Source organism: Camarhynchus parvulus, chromosome 7, assembly GCF_901933205.1.
Source record: "Camarhynchus parvulus chromosome 7, STF_HiC, whole genome shotgun sequence".
Lineage (NCBI taxonomy): Eukaryota > Metazoa > Chordata > Aves > Passeriformes > Thraupidae > Camarhynchus > Camarhynchus parvulus.
In genome coordinates this window covers 23,902,522-23,926,993 of record NC_044577.1, presented here as the reverse complement: position 1 = coordinate 23,926,993, position 24,472 = coordinate 23,902,522, and the positions used below count along the sequence as shown (strand labels likewise).

At 44.1% G+C, this 24,472-nt stretch overlaps 1 protein-coding gene across 12 annotated transcripts in view; it reads right to left on the bottom strand.

The window, feature by feature from the left end:
* Positions 1-3,033: 3,033 nt before the first annotated feature.
* BIN1 (bridging integrator 1) overlaps positions 3,034-24,472 on the bottom strand; it is an 88,750-nt gene continuing 67,311 nt past the window's right edge. For 4 of the 12 annotated variants that reach the window (XM_030951876.1, XM_030951878.1, XM_030951877.1 and 1 more), the window contains 7 exons: positions 20,121-20,249; positions 17,169-17,276; positions 15,586-15,609; positions 11,468-11,560; positions 10,598-10,708; positions 9,715-9,816; positions 3,034-6,717 (listed from right to left, as the gene is read on the bottom strand). In XM_030951876.1, the coding sequence (XP_030807736.1) occupies positions 6,610-6,717; positions 9,715-9,816; positions 10,598-10,708; positions 11,468-11,560; positions 15,586-15,609; positions 17,169-17,276; positions 20,121-20,249 (675 nt within the window). In that variant the 3' untranslated portion in view covers positions 3,034-6,609. The remainder of the gene's footprint in view (positions 6,718-9,714; positions 9,817-10,597; positions 10,709-11,467; positions 11,561-15,585; positions 15,610-17,168; positions 17,277-20,120; positions 20,250-24,472) is intronic. The other 8 variants (XM_030951879.1, XM_030951882.1, XM_030951881.1 and 5 more) reach the window with 2 other exon arrangements.

The following is a 24,472-nucleotide window of genomic DNA, read 5'->3' as shown; positions in this document are numbered from 1 at the left end:
GAATGAATTATGCAGCTGAGCAGAGACTCTGACAATGAATTCTTCACTGCTCCCACTCATCTCTCTTTTCCCCTCCTTCATATTCATATCTCCTTCCCCATTTCCTTCATATTTTTAGGTGATGGCAATGAAACTGTGCGAGGCAGGACAAGCAGAAGCATGAACAGAGCCTCTGGGTCTTGCTCCTGCCCTGAGCTCCCACCTGCAGCAGAGCTGGCCCAGCTCAGCCTCCCAGGAGCCACCACACCAAGGCAGAGCCCGAGTCACCAACTGCAGTGAGAGTTCCAGGGGCACAGCCTTGCTTGTGCCTCTTGCTCTCCCTGTTCCACAAGATGTGACTCTTGGCCATCCCAAGGCCATAGAGGTGAGAGGCTAAAAGGCATTAAACCCTCCAGGCTGTCTGGAAGCAAAGGAATGGTGCTGTCTGGAAGCAAAGGAATGGTGCAAGCACAGCTTAGACAGCTCCCTGAGCTGGCTCCAGGCTCGTGGAGCTTGTGCATCCTAAAGCAGTGGACTCTGGCAGTCCATCCATCAAAGTGTTCACTGGCACCAATTTACAGCTGTGCCAAGCCTGTGTGGAATCAGGCATCTGAGGGAGTGGCCCCAAAACCAGTCAGCTATGAACTGTGAATCCTTCTCACCCTGTCCCTCAATCCCTGTGGCTGCTGGGCACAAACACTCCCTTTCTACCTGCAAAGGGAATGTCCAATTTAAAGAGCAGAACCCAAAGCCAGCCTGGGAACTGAGCTCACACAGGTGTGGCAGCAGGCCAGAGGGAGCTGAGAAAAGTTTGGCCAGGTGGCACAGAGTGCCCTTGCAGTACCATAGTCCCACCAACAGACCTGCCTTAGACAATGAAGGTCACATCACTTTGGGGTCAGTAGCTAATAAAAAGGAAAGATCTCAAATCCTTCCTTACACTACCTTCATTTACTGTCACAATCAACTGGAACACAGATGGCTGCTACAAGAGCTGTAAGGACCTGCTGTTGTAAGGACCAGCATCACCTTCTCCATCCCATGTGATTGTAAGAACTCCCAATGTTAAAGGTGCCTGGACACCGAACATCTATGAAGCTACTCACCTCTGTGGGGAGAAAAATGTTCTGAATTGTTTCAGCTTCCAAATATAAAGGTAGGAAAAAATAGAGAGAAACTGACACAGGATTTAGGATGACACAAATTATATTTCTGAACATCACCAAGGAACAAGATGGGACAAATTCATCTAGTACTTGTGGAACTGGGTATCATAGCTCTAAATACAATGGGAATTGTTCAGCTTTGATTAAACAAAACAAAAATTAATTAAAAAACCACTCAACCCCCAAACATGTTTCAGGTCATTGTGATTAAACTCAGAGACTGAATTAACAGAAGGAAAAGAGATTGCTAATACACTGCCAAAGTCGTTCCCACTTAACTCAGCTAAATAGAAGCAAAAAGCCCAGGACTGCATCTGGCAAGTTTCAAGTAGGGACCTTCTACATGAAATGCAGACTAGGGTCACGATAGCAGAATAAGCTGCAGAAGGAGGTGAAGGAATTATAGCCATAGGACACATCAAAGCACAAGCTTATACAGACCAGTCTTAACAGCTGTAGTTTCTCCATTTAGTTTCATAAGAAAAAATTCCAAAAGAGCCTTTTATTCTTAGCCCCCATGTGTCAACTAGACCTGATGGTTTGTGAGGGCTGATGCCACAGTCCAGCTCCGGGCATCACCCAGGACTCCTTTCCATCAGTTGTGCAAAAAGGTGTGAACCAGAGCATGCAAGCAGAGAGGTGTCTGCACCAGTACCAGGTGTGACAGTACCTGTGTGGCAAGGAGTAGCTTCCCTTTGGTGGCCCAGAGAAGAAAAGCTCTTGCTTGTTTTCCTGGTATCAGCACTATCAAGCTGCGTTGTGTAGAATTTGCTGATGGACATGTTTGTGCATCTTCTGGCTTTGCACTTTTTGGCTGGTGGGACATGCCCCATGCTGCCATCATCCTCAAAGAGCATGGGAGAGGCTGGGAGGTGAGAGGAGCTGGAGAATGGGGCCAGTGCTGAAATCAGAGGTGCCTGTGTTAGATGCACACAGTCCTCCCTTGTCTGTGGGAGATCCATAGGTTTTCCTAGAAAGGGCTGAGAGACACCTCTGCCTCCTTCAGACAAGGACATTCACTGTTTTGGGGCACTGACTGCACAGCATCCAAATACCTGTGGCAGAGCATTGCATCTGTCTGGCACAGAGCAGGAAGCTCAGAACTCAGTGCCACTGGCAGGCAAGAAGCACCTGCTATCAGATTGAACATACATATCTTGGCCATTCATATTTTGTTCTCAGCCCTGCAGAGTTTCTCCCTGGAACTAAGAGGTGAAGGAGTCAGTGCATCAACCCAAAATAAAAAAGACAATGAGTCATCCCTCCATCCTCCTCCATCTCCTTAGCCTTGGGCCTTTTCCCTCCAAGAGGCTACTGCAAAACCTAATTTAACTGGCATCGCAGTTCCAGGGAGAATTTGGAGCCCTCACTCCTGTTCCAAGTCCCCTTTGACTTTGGGCTGTCTGCCTTGGCCAGTCTTAGGGTAGTGGGGCAGGAAAGGGTTCTGCAACAGTGAACAAAGCTTCAGGGATTGTGGCACAATTCACACAAAGCACTACCAGCTTTGAGCAGCTTGAAATGAACCTGCACAACCCCATTTACTGCCTCACCTCAACAGCCAAGCAAAACAAAGGTGATAAAAGCAGACAGCTGAGAATTCCCATGAAAAATAGCACAGAGCATGTGGGAGTCTCACCTGAAACACCATACTCTTCTTCCCCCTGGGACTTTTCCTTAATTCTATCAAATAGATATATTGCTGACATTGCTAAGATAGAAAAAGGGGTAAGAAACAATGCCTTATTTCTTTCTCATCAGTTCGGTAAATATTAATTCCCACTTCATACTAGGATTAGGCTCAAACTGAAGTATCATAAATCTGTAACCAAACTGAAGCCAACAGAGCAAGAATGACTTTTTAAGTCCAGCTACAAAACCAGTCAATGGCACGGGATGAGAGATACTTTTATTTTTCACCCAGTAGAACAATCAAGTGGAAGATTATTAAATGGGGAAAACAGCAGCTTTGATGGGCCAGATACCAAGTAATCCCTGAAATGTGTCCAGTGTATCTGTCAGTGGAGCAGAACTGGGCTTCTTTGGGTTCTCTTCAGTGGATATTTGCAAAAAAATACAGCTTAGAGTTAACTGAAACCAGTCATCAGATTAAGAAAAAAGGCAAAGGCAAAAAGACTATTAACATTAAAACATTTTCTTTCAGCATTTTCAAAACAGAAGGTTTCACATTTTTGCTTCAAAGCAACTTGTTACAGCCCAAGACATAACGTTTGTTAAAATGCAAGCCTAGAAATTAACGTTTCATTTTGGTATGAAAGGATTTGTTTGTTTGTTTCAATTTTTCCCTTTTTCATTCCACTGTGAAAATGGAAAAAAAAAATTGTCTCAGGTCACCCTTACATTTTTTCTCAGATTTTTCAGTTCAGCCTGCAAACTGAAAAACCAGAAGGGCACAGCCTACTTGAGAGTTTACTGTCCCTCTTTCTATTTGAATCAGATCTAAACCAAAGAAAAGGAGAAGTTCATTTCACCAGGTAATACCAACCAGAATCAAGGTATATAGGAGATGTAAAAACACTAAAAATGGGAGGAGCCATGGCTGTGTACAAGGGGCTGAACAACCCAGGAGACAGCTCTCCTGGCTCTAAAGAACACTGCCATCTACAAGTTTCCTGCTCTGCCATCCTACTTTCACATAAGGCAATTTATAAACTGTGGGTCTGATCCTGCATTTTCAGAACCTGACTGAGATGTGCTGACACCACTTATCTGTGAGCAATGCAAGATCCAGGTAACCCACCCTAACCTGCTCTAAGCCAGGGGGCTTGGGGGTTTTGGGGTCGGGGGAAGCAAATGGAGAGAGACACAACACTCTCCCACCAGCAACACTGGAGCATCACTCACGTGACCTGAAAACAACATCCCTTTTTTGCAAAGTGCTACCACTTCTGCAGGGACAATACAGTACTGGATAGTCGCTCTGCAAGCTCAATAAAGTGAAAAGGCCTTACAAGGATCTTTGTTGGGACAGTCATCTGGTTCAAGCACAGCAGAGGACAACAACAGCAAAAAAAAAACCCACAATAAATTAGGTATCAGCACAGCTTTCTAAATGGTCTAGAACAGTTACTACAAGACAAAAATCACAGCTCTGGTAACTTAGAATCTTGTCCTTTTTTTAAAAAAAAACAAAGCTATTATCCACAGGTTTTGCATAAAAATAAACATTTTAAGCTGACAGCATTATGTTAATTGGATCAACCTGCTTTTTTATATATATATAGTTCTATATATATTTAAATGTATATTTTTATATGAATAATCTTTAAAGGAGTAATGGGAGTCACAAATGCATAAAAATAGATATTCTGAAAAACAAAAAAGAGTAATAATAAAGACAACCCTGATGAAAAAGGAAAAAAAAGTCAAACAGGGCAGTATTCTAAAGCAACAGCTCACCATACCATAATCTGTGGAGTCCAGTCCTTCTGTATTGTGAGCAGTTACTCCTAAATACTATTGGGATTTCTAACAGTGATGCAAAATAAATTCTTGCACATTTTTTTCTTTTAAAAAGGAGAAGGGATTTGGGTGTATAGGACAGATTTAATGCCTGTTACATTGCTGTAAATAACCAGCATGGATCATCTCCCAAGCTGAAAGCAGGAGGAACTCCAACAATGCTTGCATCGATAAGAATATATTTGCTAATCAAAATCAGATCTGTTCCTCCAAATTTAGTTGTTGTGTTTGGTTTTTTTTTTTTAAACACAATTTTTGCCCTATGATATTTTTCTGTTGTTCTACAAATAATCCAAGCAGACTGGAAAAGGTGAGATTTTCAGTACTCTGTCAGCATTTGGTGCAGCTTTGACAAAAGCCGTCTCCTACCAGTTTGGAAGATTATTTCAGAGTGATCCTGAGCGTGGCATAACCTCACTGTTAAAAATCCCTTCAGGGCAAAACAATCATGGGGGAGGAGGGGAAGCTGTAAAAAATTAAAATAGCCTGACTTGCTTGCCAGCTGCATCAGTATTCAAGTAAAGTTTATAAAGTACCTTTGTGGGACTTTAGAGTCTTGGAGAGCCAGACTGGCTTATATTAACAAGTGTAATATGCACTTAGAATATGCCTTGTCATCTGCTTGTCTAAACTAAAAAAAAGAAAACAAAATTCAAAAACAAACAGAAGCAAAGGAAAGGTAAAGGAAAGGACTCAGCATCAGTATTAGACTGTAGTGTCTTCTTGACACTGACACTTTGATATTCTTGCCTTCCTTTCTAATGCATTACAATAGCATGAAGTCACACAGCCATTTTAAACAAGCATTTCAAGAGTCCAGTTTTCATAGAGGTTAACTTGATCATCAGCACAGCACTGGAGAAAGCTGATCCAACGATATTTCACTTACAGAACTCTTCAAAGGAAAATAAGAAATACAATTCCACAAAAAAACAACGCCAATGAAAAGCACAGAAAGTAATTTGTTTTTTATCAGTGTTTTCGCTTTGATATTCTTACAGAACAAAAAAAAATTCCCTTATCTCTGTCTTTAAAAGCAAATTTTCTAACCAGTAGATTTTAGAGCTATTTTCCATCTACATGAATCTAAGCTTTTCTGAAACCACCAATAGGTTTGGGTTTTTTTGGGGGGGTGAGGGATGGGGATGTGTGTACTAGAGGATTCCCTCTCCTAAATTTCAGACATCCAAATGGCATCCATTTGTTTTGTCTTGTTTCTCCTCTTGAATTTGTCCATTCCCCTTAGGTTTTCAAAGGCCAACACTACTGTGAGAATTTAGGTGTCCGCATTTGAAAGAACTTTGGACTGAGCACAGCTTCACACATTTCACCTTCAGCATGCCCTTTCCATGTAGTTTCTTCTCTCTTTACATGTATAAAATCACAGTTTATGTAACATTGTTTTAAAGGAAGAAAATAAAATACACACACACACATACATTGTAGTGGTGAACACTATACACTAAATTTTTTTTCAACAGCATAACAGAAAGTTTGGCCTACTGTAGGTTGAAAATGTAGGGAAGGCTGAACTTTTATGGTTGCCATGCAAGCCAGCTTCAAGACAAAACAGATTAACCCACCCAAGAGCAAATGCAGCTCCTACTTTCAAGCCATTCAACAAATACTGCCTTTCCAGGAATCAGACTGACATCTGACAATTCAGTCAATGCAGTACTTGGAGAACCTCACTGAGTTGCTTCTGCATCAGTCCTTTGAATCCAAATACTGTTTAAACCAAAGGGGAAGAGGGTATCTGAATTGCCTTATTATTATTAATATGTATATATTTCAATAATACTTTGAATTTCAATTAACTTTTGAAACCTTGCCCTTTGAGAAGAACACATCCTTTAAGTTGACTTTTTTTTCAGGCTTCTATTCCTTCGTAATTCTCTCTTCATTTCCTCTTGTTGTTCTTTTTCAGTTATCTACCAGAAAACTTGCTTTCTCCAGCAGAAACGCAGCTGGTGGGCTTGGACTTTCACTGCACCCGTTCTGTGAAATTCTCAGGGAAAACCCCTCGGCATTGGTCAAGTTCCTTATGCTGGATCCAGTCAGACTCCTTCACACCCATCAGCCATCCTTCATCCTGGAGGGGAAGACAGAGATCAGATGCTAAGGGACGGATGTGAGCAGGGATTTTTCTTACACATTGCAGGCCAAGGAGGTGTCAAGACATTACCAAAGCCATGCTCTTATTTGGCTTGGAGACAATCCAGGAGGAGTATGGGGGAGAAGGAAAAAATGCTGTTGTTTCCTTTTAAACAGAGAAAAGGCTACATCCCAGCAGAGTTCATACCAAAGCTCCTATCTGACCCACACTGTAAAAAATACAAGTGAACAGAAACATGTCATAATTTACACCCACTGAAACAGGAGAAATTCTGCCAAAAGAGTCTCCAGAGCTACAGGATGGGAATCACCTATCTCACCCTTCACAATGCAAACATGAGGGGTCTAGCATTCTCCATAGCCATAAAAGAGACAGGCACCTCCAGCGTGTAATTCACCCCATTCATCTCAGGCGCAAGTCTTTGGAAAGGATGAATCAGCTCCAGGAGGTGCTCATCCCTGCTCCAGTCAGGGCACCCAGATGACTGGCATTTTAGAGGTGGTTCAGGCATAATTAGTCTTATTTGCTGTGCTGAAATCCTGATATATGGGAACTGGGAGCTGAGGAACCCAACCCATCTTCCCAAAACTCAGCAGTCTGTTTGGTTTGATGCAAAGTGAGGTTAGCAAAACTCCCAAATTTTGGCTACATGTGATTTAGGTCTCTCAATAAGGTCTTCCCTACCCTCCAACCTATACATCTATAAACACAGATGAATTTTTACTCAGGCAAAAGGAACCTTGGTAGAACCTGCTCATGAGCAGAACCAGATTTCCCACCCTCTGCCTGCAGGTTATCTGGCATTGAGATTTCTGCTCCATCCTAGGCACGTGAGGGAGATATTCAAGATATCCAAGGTGGGAGGGCTGCACTGAGCTTGCAGCTCAGGTGTACAACCTCTCTATTCTCTGCATGCCTTGGAGCTGCCACAGTGGTAGCTGCCCTTCCACGCACATCGCCCACTCATTTGCAGTGGGGCAGTCGTGGGTTTAGAGTGCAGCATGAGGCACAGGAGCTGCACAGCCCCCAGAGCCTGCAGGCTCACTCAGCCCTGACTGCTGCATTAGACTGGAACATTCACGAGATGTCATGGGAATGACACGAGATGGGAGCCCATCTGCAGCAGCCAGCTGCAGGGCTGTGGAAGGATTGACATGCCATAAATCAGGAAGACAAACAACAAGGCAGAAGGCACTGGGCCCAAGTGTGTAGAAGGCAGCTCCCAGCTCACAGCACGTCAGGCACAAAAGCTCATCCTTTTGCACACAGTGCTGTGCCATAGAGCACACATGCATCACTCCCACCAACCACATCCTGCAATGAAGGGTCTCCTTGGCTGTAGGGATTAGACATGAGGATCCAGATGGGGCCTTAACAATTTTAAACCAGAATCACTTAAGTGCCAGCTTAGAAGTGTTGCTGCCCTCAACTCTTTCTTCTATCAAGAGAGATGAATCCAGGCCTGGGCACACCCACAAATTGAGACCTAAGCTGCAAAGTAGTGATGGGAATCAGTCCAGCATCCTAAGCTCCCTCCACTCACGTGCACCGTTCATGCACATGTTAACAGCCAGCAATTCCTGGCTGGGTATGGTTGAGGTTAGGGAAATGAGTTGTAGCAGAGGATACACTGTAGAAGGGTTAGAGGGCTTCAGTGCAGCTACAGAGTCATGTTAGCAACACTCGGAGCTCACCCTCTGCAGCTTGGAGAGTCTCGAGTTCATGGCTGTTGCACCCACATCCAGCTAAAGTGCAAACACAGGGCATTGAAAAACTCTGATCCAAAAACACCATCTGCTCCACAAATGCCATCTCCTACCACAGAAACTGGAGGAGCTGACACTCATTTCCCATCCAGAAAGCTTTCTGAGAAAGAAATGTTCACGAATGCTTGTGCAGGGCAGTCCCACCCAGTGGGGAGTCTCACCTCCAGAAGGAATCAGTGCCTGTTCCCCAAAAACGTCTCTTCCTTTAGCTGTGTGGGAACTGTTGGCATTTTATAGCTCCATTTCACAAGCATCAGCATGATCTGCCTCCATCATTCACAAAGCCAACAGCTGGGCCACAAAGAGGATCCACATTTTCTGAGTTAGTGAACTACATCACCTTCCCTTTACCCCTTGTGGAATCCAGATATTATCTGAACTTGGCCAAACACAAAGAGCTGATGACTGCTCAATCGATTTGAAGAATTCTCTTTCTTTTCCAAACAGCAACCTAGAGATGTGAGCATTAATTTTATAAACTCACCATCTCTCTCAGTCAAAGTAGTAAAATTGCTGTAGATTGTCAGCTGAGTTCCCTCAAACACAGAAAGTGAGGAGGACTTACTAAAGGCTTCTAGCTCAAATTAAAGAAAAACATGACCAAGTAAATTCAGGTTGAAGATGAGCAGAAAGACTTGTTCTCTGGAGCTGAGACCTGTTCTAGCCTTTGATTCTGCTGCCATCTCCTGACCAAACACAGTCATTTGGAAACAGCCACTGCTGTGCTGAAGGGCAAGACATCATCCACCAGCTGCTTTCTCAGAGCTCCAACATTTCTCAAAAGAGAAGAAAACATCATAAGGTATGAGTCACTTCTCTCAATGCCACAGTCCGTGCTGTAGTGGTCATAGGGAATATGGATCAAGTTTAGGGGCAGTGAGGAGGCAAACTATGGGCTCTGTTGGGCTCCCTGATCAAGAGAGCCACAGTATTGGCTCAAATGTTTTGATAGGGACAAGAACCCATGGCTACTCCACATGCTTTATGCAGGATAATGTCTCCACTTTCCAGGAACAAGCAGAGTCCTCCCCTCTGTTGCAAGAAGCCAATCTCAAAAGCTCAAGGACAACCAGCTCTCTTGCCAGCTCCCAGCCACAAACTAACGGCTCAGGATTCAGCCAGCCAACTGTTAGTGAAGAAAGAAGCAGCTCAGGAAGCCCCCTTGGCTCCACCTGGCCCATGCTCACACCCTGCCTCCCCCACTCACCTGCTCCTCAGGGTTCTCAAATGGAATCACAAGCACCACGTCCCCAGCCTTCAGCTGCAGCTCGTCAGTGTCGGTGGCCGTGTAATCATGCATGGCCTGGACCTGCAGGGACAGGAGAGCAGCACTTTAAGCACAACAGACTAAAATGCCACCTGAAACCACACTCAGTGTTATGAGCCTCCTGTCATTCTCCAGGATTTTGGCATTCTTTCAGTTTCAGCAGCACTCACAGAAAAAAATGGGAATGACTAAAGTAGGGAAGTGTTCCTATAGTAAGATGCTGTCAATTCCCACTTTCAGGGTATGATACATCTGTGCTTTCTGGCTACCACACTCCCCCTATGGATATTAAATTTGTGGGTTATCCTCACCCAAAATCATTCCTTCCTCCACACCTTTGCTGCAAGTGATCTTGGCATATTCAGAATACCCACCCAACTAGCCTGTCTAGTCCTATACTGTCTGTTAATTCTGACTTTCTAACTTCCCTGAACACAGAGTCCTCTGTTTCTGCTGGTGTTCCCAACTCTTCTCAATTTATCAACTTGCACCAAAGTTTAACTTTTCCTGTCAGGAGCACATTTTATCCACTATCCAGAGTCTGTGACTGACACCACCAAGATACAAAATACACCAGCAGAGAGAATGGATTTTGCTGCACAGTATAGCAAAACCTTTAGATGCTGATCTGCTTACATAATCCTTTGAAACATCTGGAACTGCATGAAGCTGCGCTGTTGGAGAGGAAGGTTTATCTCTTCTTCAACTTCTGTTCGGCCTTTCAGTGTGGCATAGCCCATGGCCATGAGTGAAACCAGTTAATGCCTTACAGAGGAGAAAAAACCCTCACCAGGAATTCAATGCCTCACAGCCACGCACTCACCTTGAACAGAAACCCTGGGGGCATGTCAGCTCTCTCAGATGAAGCACCTCCTTCCACAGTACCATTGACAGCTGCAGGGAAAGTTTCCACAACAACAGCAGGCAAAGAGCTCTGAGAGGCAGCGACAGCCAAGGAAGGGAAAAAAAGACATTGAGAAAAGAGAATCCAAAACTGAAGCTCCAAGTCCGCCCTGGAGGATCCAGACCCCAACCGTCCCATGGCTTCAGTGGGTTTTCCAAGGACACCCCAAGGGACAGCAGAGGCAGCAGTGAGAAGACAGGATTGGTGACTGCTGTCTTTCTCTGCCTAAGGCTGCAGAAAGGCAGGGATGAGTTGTAGGTTTCCTGAGACCATAATGCCCAGCATTTCCCGGTTGCTGTGGTCACAATGCAATCTCATAGAGCCCTCCTGGAACAGACAACTCAAATGTGACAGCCTGTAGGAACAAAGCTGCCATGAAATGGGACCTACTCCTGTCCCCTATAAAGGGCAGTAGTGTCACCAAACAGAGAGGAAGCCTGGATATTCAGGAGACACAGCCAGAGCCCAGAGGACGGGGTAGGTAAAGTAAATGACAAGCAAGAGGGAATACAGCTGACAACACAGCTTAGGACAGCGTGGGCTGACTTCATAACATGGGTGAAGGGACAATTCTTTTACTGAATGTTGCAGCAGAACTTCTCCCTAAGCATTACACAGATAAAATGCAACAACCAAGTCTGGTCCCTGAATAAGAGCATTATAACTCCTTTGGTGGCAGGGATGTGTTTTTCCAAGCAGCCACACAGCTCTTGTCCCAGTCCAGCCTCCCACGTGTGCTGTGTAACAGAGGGATGGAGGAAAGGGATTGCTGTCCCTTGAGGTGTTTACCGATCCTGAGTCAGCTTCAGTTTTAGACGCTTCAGCTCCAGCTGCTGCTTCTGATCCAGCTGCTTCAGCTCCTGCACGGGCTGCTTCTGCAGGCTGCAATACAAAAGTCATCCCAATGGAAAGTTACTCTCATTCCAGCTACACAAGTGCGCAGAAAAGTGCAGCCCAGCCTGCCCAAGTGCTCTGTGCCACTGCCTGAGCCATCTGCTGACTAACAGGTGAGACACTGCAGGGTCTGGCTGCATTTCTGTCTTCTTCTCTGCAACTCATGGAAAACACAACAAAGTCAGAAACCCTCAACTCCAGCCATGCAATAATTCAGAGGAAATCAATGAAACTCCAAAAATTCTATGTGCCTCCTTTCTCTTCACGATCTAAACTGCAGACCTACTTTACACACATACGGTATCTATTATTAGATCTAGATTGCTCACTTGTAAGAGAATACACGTTCTCTTGCATGCCAAAGAACAAGGATCTCTCCATAGTCTACTTCCAAGGATAACAATCACAGAATATTTAAGTACTCACCTACTCCCAGAAACAAAAGAGCATGGTAAGAATGTGTCCAGATACAGCATTTAGTCCAGACCCAGCACCAACATGACATTAGCACTGAATCAAACAGGACACTGTGCTAACTTTCACTCCCTTCAATTTCAGACAGGCCCAAAGACTTGTAAATTTGGATTCTTTCATGAATAGTCTATTACTAAGAATTTTCTATGAATATTCCAAATGGGGCGCATAGCACATTCGTGTTGATGGAAAGTTTCTACTTCACAAAAGCTGCCACCACAAAGGAAATCCAGTATCACCCACAAATCACTGCCTGACAAAAAAAGCCTGGGGACAGGGGTTTCTGTGCACAACAAAAGACCAACTAAACACCTATGAAAGACTTCCAGCAGTTCAAGTTTTTATTCTCCTGACTCCTTTATCTGGAGTCAGATTAACACTCTTTTTAACACAAAATTAAAGATATTCATTTGCCCCTCCCAGAAATTGCAACAATGCAAGAAGTACATTGGATCTGGTAGCACCGAGACTGCAAATCAGCCCCTTGGGAGACTGGCCAGGCAGCATCAGGGAAAACTCCCACCATTTGCCATTTTTAATACATGGGAATACCCAGCTTTAGCATGCCTATAGGCCTCATACATTTGATAAACACATGTTGTCCTGCTTCAGCTGGGATAGTCGATTTTCTTCCTAATAGCTGGTACAGTTTTGGATTTAGGATGAGAATAATGTTGCCAACACTGATGATGTAGTTGCTGTTGAGCAGTGCTCACACCAAGTCAAGGACTTTTCAGGTCCTCATGCTATCCTGCCAGCAAGGAGGCTGGAGGACAAAAGGACATGGGAGGAGACACAGCCAGAACAGCTGACCCCAACTGACCACAGGGATATCCCAAATGCCATCATGCTCAGTGTATAAACTAGGGGAAAAGCTGATCAGGCACCACTGCTCAGGAATAAGCTGGGCATCAGTCAGCTGGTGTTGAGCAACTGTTTTTCATTTACCTCACTTGGATTTTTTGGGGTTTCATGTATCTCTGTTATTTTTCTTTTCATTACAATTATTATTATTTTGTTTGAATTAAGATGGTCTCATCTCAATCCACAAGTTTTATTACTTTTATCCTTCCAACTTTCTCCTCCATCCCACCAATGGGAGGGAAATGAGTGAGTGGTTGTGTGGTGCTTCACTGCCAGTTGGAGTTAAATCAAGACACATGTACCCCTGTATACAATCATATTCAAAACAAGGTATTGTCCAGATTCCTTAATTTTGCAGTTCTCATAGTCCCAACCTTACCAAACCCCAGAGTAAAGCAATCACCATGGTAAACCTTGAATGTACCAGCTGGCTACTAGCCATGCACTAGCACAACATTCCAAGCAGCGTTCTAACAACAGCAGCAATAACAAAGAAATAAATCCTTGATTTAATAAAAAATCCATTACTTTACCTTCAGCTGCTCCAGTGGTGTCATCTAACACATGCTTTCCTCCCCTATCACATCCTTCCTCATGTCTCCCAATCACCATGTCCACAGGCCTATACTGCCAGAAGATATTATAGAGAGCAGAGCTGTTCCCATCCTACAGAGGATTCCCTCAGCAGCTTTGGTAGAGCTAAGGTAAATATATGCATATAAAATGCTACAAAGGATCCTCCTGTTTAATTGGATTCACTCCCAGGTTTTCATTTGGGTTCAGTGAAACTGGAACTGGGACAAATGCCAGGCCAGCTCTATCTGACCAAGCATAAGTTTTATATGGACAAGTGAAAAGGACCTCAAGGTGAGGGTTCAGGGTTTTTTTTCTTAAAGCAGCTAATTTGCAAAAATAGTATGGAACAATCAGAGAAACTGGATCTAAATTAATCCCCTGAATTTCAACAAAGGGCATTTTCACGTCAACTATTAATTTTTCTATTTTATATACCTGTAAGGCATATCCTCAGGCCTAAAAAAGCATTTACAGTCATGGAAAGATAGTACAGGGAGAAGAAGAACAGCTCACTGCTGTTACCAGGTTTAAAAGCTTTGCTTATTTCAACAGCAGCATCATGCACACCAAATGCACATTTCCCAGTCTGCAGAACTAAGCCAGCTCTGCTGCACTCAAGGTTTTATGCAATTGTTAACTTCATGCCCTATGGGACTAAGGAACCCCCAGAAAAGTCTCCTCAACAGCTAAGAACATTTATAACAAAAACACCTCAGAAGACTTCAAGAGGAAGATTCCCCAGCTTTAGGAAGCTCTGCTCTCTGTATATGGTATGCCAAGGTGAGAAATGGTACAGTGAGAACACCTTGACTAGTAGCATTTCCTGGTTGAGCAGATTCTCTTTTGGGTAAAACCAGTCTGCAGGATGAGAGAAGTGGTCAAAAAAACCTTTTACAGCCATGACTGTAAGCACAGCTCAATGAGATGCAGTCATACCTTGCCCCTGCCCATTCACCTGAAAGGAATGAGATTTATCCTAGCTAAACCAGTCTCCTCTTCCCTATGACAGATGGACAATGCACATACAGGGGAACAACAGATGTTAAACACTGACGGCTGATACAACACACAGGGGAAACCTTCTTCCTTGGGGAACCTTCTTCCTTGACATCACCCAAGCTCATGGGAAGGAGAGTGGGGGCACTGTGAGTCCTCAGGCCAGGGCTAGGTCGTGTCCTTCCAAGTATACCTATTCTAGGGGCTGATCTGGCCTTTGGGAATGGAAGGTTGGCAGGACTCAATTCCTCTGCATGAGCCAAGGCCATGAGCTTACTCAGTGAATACAACCAGTTCCAGCAGCAGGCCTGAGAACTCAGATCAAGCATTTTCTGTCCACACTGCTGGCTGCCAGTCCAGGGGGACTCAGAAGTAGTTGTGCTTGAAATATCTCTCTAATATAAGGGACTAATCTGCAGCAACCTGAGATCTGCCCAGACCACATATGTAGAGAGGGCATAAATGCGGATCAGGTTTTTGTTCAGATGCAGGGCATGTGCAGGGTGTCCCTGTCAGCAAGCTCCAAAGCTGAGGCAGATGCTAGGCAAGTCTTGGGCCTGCAGTTAACTTCCAGTGGAGACACAGGGTGAGCAAACTCACATCAGCCTTTCTGAGAACGATGGTCGATGAGCAGCAAACACCACAGACAATTCCAGATGAGGACATATCCAATGGTACAGGCAGTAATGATGATATATTTATGATGGCTGAGATATTTATGCATTGCACACGAGACCAACAGCACACAGAGAGTTCAGGAAATGTGTTGTGGAAAGTGAGGATGACGCCACAGGTGTTAAGTATGAGGTGAAGGTCACAGCATTATGCCAAGGGAAGGATGAGTGGGTTAGCAGGGAAAGGCAATGTGCATGTGCACTGGTAGAATGGTAAGTCTTAGAGTGCCAGACTGACTTGCAAACATGTGGTTGGCCCTGGGGCTTCATACAAGGTGCATAAATGGGTCCAGCAGCACAACGAGCAACTTTGGCTTGGGGTGTGCAGGAAGGAGAAGCAGTGAAGGAAAGGAGACAGGCATGTGAACAGAGCTGGCACTGGCATGTGAACAGACATGATGAGAGACAAAAGCTGTATGAATTTCTTACCTCCCATAAATCCCAAGGTAAAGACTAAGCATGTCAAAGAGCAACAAAAATAAAACATGTTTATACATGATTATTTCAGCAAGTACAAACATTACAGACACTGATCAGACTGAAGCAGACATACACATTCAACAGCACTTATCTCTGCATGTTTTGAAAATATCTGTTAGTACCTGAATTTATACATCCCTGGGAATAAAAGATCTTTAAGGTCCCTTCCAACCCCTTAACATTCTATGATTCTGAGGTGTCTTTGGATTAGTAGTAAAATACCTTAACCACTCTGCCATACTGTCCACCCTATAGGAAATCAATCTGACTGTTTTGATAACTAGGTAGTTTTCACTATTTTTGTGCTTTGGTTACCAGTAGAAATTATTGATTTTTGACTCTCTTTTAATGACTTCTGAAGCTAATAATAATTAGGTTAGAACACTAAATATGCTATTGCTGAGCACTTTTGAAAAACCCGCTTAGAGTAATATTTGTTGCTTACTGGAAGGCTAACAATTTCATTTTAAGTCAAATTTATACTTGTATCCTACGTAAATATAACCAATCATCTAAGTTCTAACTGATGATTCAGAAAAAAAAGGTGGTTTTTTTTTCAAAAAGGCTTATCCTGATATGCAGCTCGTCCTGAAGGCAAGGAGACACAAAATGCCCCTGTATCCATGTAAAATTCCAAAAAAGGATAGCTTTGCCATATTGGTGTGTATCCAATTATGATAACAACTAGTATCTTGCAGATACAGTATTTTAATTTAGGGGAATCAAATGCCTAATGTTTGATTGCTCTGACAAAAGAAGTCTTATTCCTACAAAAATCTGTGCCATACAGACCTACTTAACATGATGATAATGGAGATGTACTATAAACAACCCAATTATGTTAATTACAAATTTTAGTGGCATCCACAGGCAAAAAATAACCACTTCACATATATAAAATGGAAAACCTCAGTGAGGACAGCAACCATATTCAGGATGCACTGCAAAGCCTCCAGTCATGTAGACATAACATGAGGCACAGTCCACCTGCCTCTGACAGAGGACAGGACCAGGTACAGGCCAGAACAGAATTAGGCATCTTCCATTTTGATACCACGCTGTGACAGGCAGGAAGCCGCTTCTCAACTATGAATGCAGGCTGTGTAACACACAGAAAAAGAAGGGCTTCACATCACTTGAATATCCATTTACAGCCTTATTCACCTTAAGTAACTGCAGATTATCAAAGTGTCTGTTAATTAAAAATCCATTTGAGAGCAATTTATAGCAGGAGCACAGAGCTTAGGCTGAATTTCCATCTACAGAATAACAACTTTAATACATACAGCATACAGGGGATGCTGCTCTAGGGAGGGACATACATTAAGTGAATCATCAGAGCAAAGCCCAAGCATCCCGGAAACACCTAGTGCCTGACTGTGGCCAGGCCAGCAGCCACCTGATTCTTCCTGGACTTGCACACCCAGCAGAGAAGACCAAGGTCCCCATCCCCCCACAGCTCAGGTCCATGCTATTGTTCAGGTGGGTGAAAGTCAGTCATGAAGGGAGAAGGAACGGCGAGATGAACCAACCTGGGAGGCGGGTGTGGGGGTCTTCCCCACAGTGGCATCTGGTTTAATGGGATCAAAATCCAGATCCAACAGGCTGGCTCCCTCCTGGAAGGGCCCAGGGGCATCAAACTTGGCAGCAGTGAGGGAGAGAAGTAGTATGAGCATTAGACACATGCGTGTGCATGGTGGAGGGAGGGCGTGTGATATCCCGGAGCTGAGGCTGCAAGCGCAGAAGAAATGGTGGCAGCGCAAACACTGGATGTGAGTCCTGACTGCCTGGTGCCCACAACCACAGGCAGCTCACATGGGGCCCTGCAAACCAAATATGAGCTTTTTCCACAGCATTCATTCATCTTCCGACCTGGCCAAATGAGCTGACATGGCGCGAGCACCTGATCTGCTGTGGTCAAAGGGATCATGGCTACCAATGAGTGAGAAGGTCTGCTCCTCTATATGTATCTATTCCCCACAGCTCATCCAGCTGCCTTTACACTGACTGACCAACTTCCCCAGCTACATATAAGAGCTCCCATCCATGCAACCCATCTCAGGAACAAAAATCCAGGCAGAATACCACTGAAACTGCTGGAAGGGAAGTCTGAGAGACCTCAGAGCTAAGTCCCAAAGCTTATAATTTCCTCCTGCCTTCTGAGTCAGGAACACAAAATACGACAGCTCACCCTAGCTAAGGGATGTGAATCCCCCCCCCACTAAAAAATGCTGCTTCCAATAGTTTTCATTCCTAGGCGTCCCATAAACTTACACATGTAAGTCTTCTAAAAAGCATGCATTTGCAAAGCTTTGCTATTTTATTCAAAGTCATCAGAATAACTCCCTTTGAGTGAATAATGCTCTACCTTGAGACAATGATCCCACATTTGCTGATTACTATTAATAAGAAGTCTACAAAGGACATGAATAATTAGCATTTAAGACTGGACTATCACTTTGGTGGTTTAGATTTAATCTAACCACAAGATACTGCTTTCCACTCAGCTTCAGAGGAAGCTGCTGTCTCTGGGAAGTCAGGAAGATTTGCCCCCTGTTTCCTACAACCTCCCAGCTCACTGGCCCAACTGCTTCAGCTACCTTTTCAATAACAAAATGTGGCTGGTTGGTCTCCACCGTTACATGAAAATCCCACAATGGAAAAGCTTCTGGAAAGTAGCAAGTGACACCCTTTAATGTAAATCCTCTGAATACCACTGACATCACCATCATTTTTGCCTCTTCTAATTTTCTCTTACTCTCATTTTCTTACAGATTTTTCTCTGCCTTATGAAGATGCCTTTTTTGAGATCCAGGAGGATAAGGAACCAAGCTCTCTCATCTCACAATAACGAGCCCTGACCAGCATGCAAAAACCAACTATCATTCTAGTAATTCTAGTTTGTTCTTCCAGCACATCCAAGCCACCCATCAGAGAGGTTACAACCCCAATCTTTAGCTTTGTTTAGTAGTGAAACCCCAAAGGCTGCAGCCAGGGAATAGTCTTACCTGTCATTCAAGACTTGAATGCAAGGGCTAACACTCTTTGCCTTTACCCAAATCTCCCACAAGACAGCCATAGGAGCTAAGACATCTGACAGGAACAGCCCTGGGCAACATACAGAGTGCCAGGGGCTGCTGGGCCCTTGAAGTGAAGATTGTTCTGGAAACCAGAGTCCTCCCTCAGAACTCCCATCTGGTCAAAAGTCACAGCAGATCCCATCCTGGCTCAGAGCACTGATCAGGTGCAGAAGAATATGACTCAGGGCTGGCATTCACATGGAAATACATGATAGAGAGCATGGGGCAGACAGAGCTGTTCATTACAATACAGGAGAAGGAAGCACAGATGATAAAGAGTTGCTCAGCTGCCTGCAGTCCCCACCTTCCAGCAGTGATGTCAAATCATCTCTCCAACTCTGCAAGTTTTATCTACAGCAATTCCAAATCTAACATGGACTTCCTTCCCTCCCCACTTCATCTCTGCCCCACCGCATCTGGGTGGAAGGTGGCAAACCAGAGGCAATGGAGCAGTGTGAGGCAAAGAGAAATGAGGGAATGAGCCACAGATGAGCACTGATAGAGATAGGATTTGTACTTTAACAAGCATTTAGGGAATATATATATACACACATGTGTATATGCATATGTGTATATATGTATTTAAATAAAGTGGATGCAGGTATCTCATGATACAGCCAGAAATCTGGTCAGGCTCCTATATACATAAGGACTGCCATTCTCCTAGATCCAACAGAGAACTTCCCATCTGGGCAGCTTCTCTGGTAGTGACATAAATCAAAGGGCAAGTGAAGAGGAAAATCCATAATGTGAAAACTTTTTCCTTTTTCTGGGCTTCAGAAGGTGCCACTTGACAATACTGACTGACTGTGTCAGCAGACTTAACTAGAGGCACAGTCCTGCCCATCTAACTACATCAACTATCCTTTGCAAAGAGAACTTTGGCAATTCCTTTTGGCCTTTCCTGCGCAGACCTGGGCTTTAAACCACAAAGCCCATGGGTGAAGGCACAGAGGGCACAAAACTGTCTTCTCCAAGAAGTGGCAGAGATGCCAAGGTCAGCAGTTAGGGATGTACGTGAGCAGAAAAAACATGTTTCATCCACACTCAAGATCAGTGGCTTTAGAGAAAGCATAGCACACCATGGGATATGAAGGGAGTCATAATCCACATACACTGCTGCTGAACAAATGCAGCCATTACTTTCTGGTATCTTGACCAGGTGCATTTCTCCTATTCCTGCTATGAATGAAAGCTTTAAAAAGGGCAACCAGCTACTGCCTTTCAGGCACTCTCCTCTTTAAGTCAGCTCCTAAGTAATCCTTTGCCACCTAAGGTCCAATGCTGAGCTTGCTTTCCTCCTTCACCTGACCAGGTTTCATGGCTTGACACCTCCAAAGAGAAGAATGGTCTGAAGGAAGAGTGCAGAGGCAGAGAAAAATCAGGCAGGGCATAGCAGCTAACCTGCGAAGGGGTTGTCACACTTATCTCGGGGACAAAATTGTCATCAAACAGACTGATGATGTTCTCCTGCTTGATCTCCTTGGAGGGGGTGACTTTTGGAGGCGGAGGCACCGGAGGCCCTTTCCTCAACTGCATGCAAGTGAGCACACGGCCACAGCACAGACGGCGACACCCAAAAAAACCAAAGACAGGAACCAGGTTAGTCACAAAAACTGAAGGTGAGGCAAATCACAACCACTGGCACAGAGCAGGGTCCAATCAACTCCATCTGAAGAGAGAGGAGAAGGGGGGAAGGGCTGAACTGAAACAAAACAAAAATCAATAACCACACGCCTCCAGAGAAGGTTTGGCATCATTAGTTACACTTCAGCTATGGGCAAGTTTCCCTCTGCAGAGGAGAAGCGTAACACAGTTAATATGCATTGACAGGACATGCATACATAATTAAAGCATGTGCAACCTTCAAAAGAACCACTGGGAAGGGAGCAGATCAATTACTGAGAACATGATCCAACAGAACAGGCCAGCACTGCCTCCCTTTGCCATACTTACCATACCTTAGAGAATGAGAGAAGAGACTCCGTTTGTCCTACAATGGACAGGTGGCATTGACAGGACAGACTGATCTGCCCAGTTCTGGCTCCCTGGTGCACTGGTTTTCAGTGTGCTGTAAGAAAGGTCTGCAGGAGCTCTTGATGGCATCTCAGCTTTAGGCAAGAACAACTCAAACTCCTGAGAAGCCATGACTGCTGTGAGCCCAACTCTGCTCTCAGTTTCACCAGTGACCACTGACAGCAATGAAGTCATGTCTCTCAAATGGAGATCCCAGTGAATACATAAAACCACCCCACTCTGTAACTCTAACCCATTCTATTACCCCTCATCATGCTAATGATTCAGCCTGACACTGCATCTACAACCCCATGGAAGTCGAGATGGGCCCTGCTTAGATCAACCCATCCACATAACTTTTCATATTTTGCTGTGCACAAGGCTTAAAATTTCTAGATCAAATCAGACCTTGAGGACCTGCTGCTGTGTTGGAATAAACCAGCCATACAAGTTCCCAGCACCACAGCAATGCTTAGCAATGACAACTGAGCTCTACACAGGCTTTAATCAGATTTCTAAGGACATGCTCACTTTTCTACTGGATTAACCTACTTGAGAGAGTGTGATTGTGTATCAAAACACACTTTTTTTTTCCCCTGAATAGTTTGCTAGGGGAAATAATGGAAGCAAGTGTGTTCACTTCCAACTTTTCACTGTTTGCAGAAGGCAGTGTGTCCATATTTTCCTGAGAACAATTCCTTCCTGAAAACCCCCTGCCTTTCCAGTTGCAAGACGGGACCAGGAGCTTCAGGGAAATGCTGTTCTCAGAACAGATCCACCCTCTGCAGAAATGGAAGGCTCCAATTGCTAACTCTCAAGTCAAAAATATCACAGCTCTTTTACTATTTATTCCTCTGATATGGATAGTCAGCCTCCTTCATTTCAATGCAATAGTGTTTTGGAAATCACCACTTCCACACTATTCCAGCATTACTTCCAACAGCAGTCTAAAACCACATTTCAAAGACAAGATGATTGCATACTGATGTTGGGTTATACCCATAAATTCATCATGAACTAACAACAACTTTGTTGCCTAGAATAGAACAAATCCTCTAAAATCCTTCTGCTGACTTCAATCTCACAGAGCTTTATATACCCAAATTCTGCACAGTTGCACGGATTTCAAGTGTCTCATTACAGAGTTTCAGTGGTGTAACTGAGAGCAGAAGTCTGACCTTTTTAAGTTTCACAGATCCCCTCAAGTCTTGTGTCATCATCAAATTATTCTGCAGAGAGCTGAGAGCACTCACTTCTTGCAAAAGACAGAAATAAACTAGTTTTAAAAATTAAATGACAGCAAAAGAGTTTGAGGTTGTTTTGGGTTGTACAGAGAACAGTTCAAAATTTAGTTAGCATTTTATTTGATCACTCCTGGTCCTGTCTTTCTCTCCACAGCCTTTGCTCACACTCTGCATTGGTACTTCAGACGCAAAGAGGCCAGGGAATTGTTCTTGCTCATTGCTTTGTGCTCCATCGTCCCAAAGAGGGTGAGGCCCTTCAGCCTCCCCTGGAGGACCACGGCACAAATCACTTACCCATAGGTCAAAAGTAATGACACCTGTGAAGATTTCAGTGTTAAAGTCGGGCACTTTGCTGTTGAGAGAGCAGACACTTGCGTTCCCAGCTGCCTGGCAAGCTGACACACACTTGGTTTCTAGATTTTATCCACACAGACACCAGGCTCGGCTCTGAGTGTGAAACTCCTGCTCTGGAGCCAGCTCCATCTCTCAGCAGCTGCTGTGAATACAGAGTGGAGCTCTTCTCTTCCCGATGCCTGAGGGAATGAATTAAACACAGGTGGGAGAGAGCTGCCGGGCGGTGGCAGCATTGGCTGCAAATGTCATTTCAGTCTTTGTGGCTCATCCCAGCCAGGGCTGTGCTGGAATATCTCCTGTTTGTTCCTCAAGGGGTGCCTCCATTCCTGCGGGCAGGCAGGCAGCAAGTGAAGGAGAAAGCACTTGCAGGCTGGCAAAAACAAGGGTTGTGTGTGCTATTTAAAGGAAAGGGAAGAAACCACACTCAGCAAGATGAGTCCACAGGCAGGGTGAGTGAAGTCTGTTGTGAACAGCTTAATAAATCTCTAAAAGATTTCTTGTTCCAAATTTTAGTCAAGTTCTGGAAATCTCTGGGGGAAGAGGAAAAAAAAAAAGGAAACCTGCAACAGAAGGGCAATTTTGGATATCCTAGCTTCTCTCCCCCACACACACAGCCTACTCCAAAGGCCCTAACCAGGTTGGTGGTCAGGTTCTGCACTGCTGAGCTTTTCAGAGACCCTGGAGAGGTCCTGAAAAGACACTGCCAGGCATCCACACATCTCACAGGGCTGGAAAAGAAATTTCGCCACACATCCCCTTCCTGTCCCTCAATAATCCTAAAAATAAAATATGCAGCAGAGAGAACAATATAGTGAAAGGCTGTCTAGAAACAGGAGAAAAATTACCCCACAGGCTTGGATTTGGAATCACACTGCTATGCATGGGAACAGCAAAGAAGTTCTGGGTTGCACCCACCTCTTCAGAGGCAGTGGGTTTTCTTACCAGTTTGGCCAGAACCCCTATGAGCTTTAATTCTTCCTGGAAGATTTCTCCTAATGTCCCACTTACTGAGATACAAGGATTGGAACCCAACATAAATTTGGCCTAGTTACTAAGCTTTTCCCTGACTCAGCAACAGAGGGACAAGAGGATGGAGTAAATGTTTTATCTTCCCAAAGTAAAACACACAGATTATATGCGGAGTAGCTGTATCTACTGCTTTGAACATGCTGCTGGATATTTCCTATGTAAGGTTGGCCTAAGGAAGGCCATATGGAAGGTATCAGACTCCATACAATGGACTACCTTCTTCCTGGAACCCACCTAATTTCTTCCTAGCATAAAAATATAATCCTTCTTTTTTTTTTAGCATAATATTGTATCTTGATAATAAAGACAAACATCACCCAATGTACAGATGTTCTCCTTATAGTATTAAGCTTTTTTATTTTAACCTTTCTCAACTATAGAAGTTCTTGAGAAGAAACTGGACTACTCAACTCCACAGGTTAGTTCAAATGTAAAGAACAAACCACCTTGTCCAGCTACAACTCCATCCTCCCTGGATCTTCTTGGCCATCTGTCACAGACATTTCTTTTATGAAAAATCCTCTCTTAGGATTTTCCTGCTGAAGCTGAGAAGTTCAGCAACCAGACATAAACAATAAGTTATCTGCTTCTGTAGAATGCAGCAAGTCAGTTCTGGATTGGCCCAGATTGAGTGTTTAGAAATAATAGCCAATCGAGAACTGAGCACTCTGGGACACAGTCCGAGAGAGCAAAGTTTGTTATCATTCTTTACTTTCTATTCTTAAGTAGCTAGCAGCTTCTAGAAACTCTCCCTTTCTTTTTCTTTTTAGTATAGTTATAATAGATGTATATATCATAACTTAATAAATCAAGCCTTCTGATCATGGAGCCCATCTCGTCTCTTCTTCACCCCGAAAACCTTGTGGCCTACCGGCGACAGCCATCCTATCAGACAGCAAAAAGTATTACTGGCCTTCCCCCTGTGAAACCATTCAAAGACAGTTCTTATAATAGAAAGATGGCAAATAAGCAACTTGCATTCTTAGGGACTTTCTCAGGAACCAGTGGAAGAGAACAACCATCATGTGATATTCTGTGTGCTCAGTAGCAGGATGAGGTCTAAAAAAACAACTGATGGATGCCTTTAACCCACAGAGCTTGTGCCATCAGCAG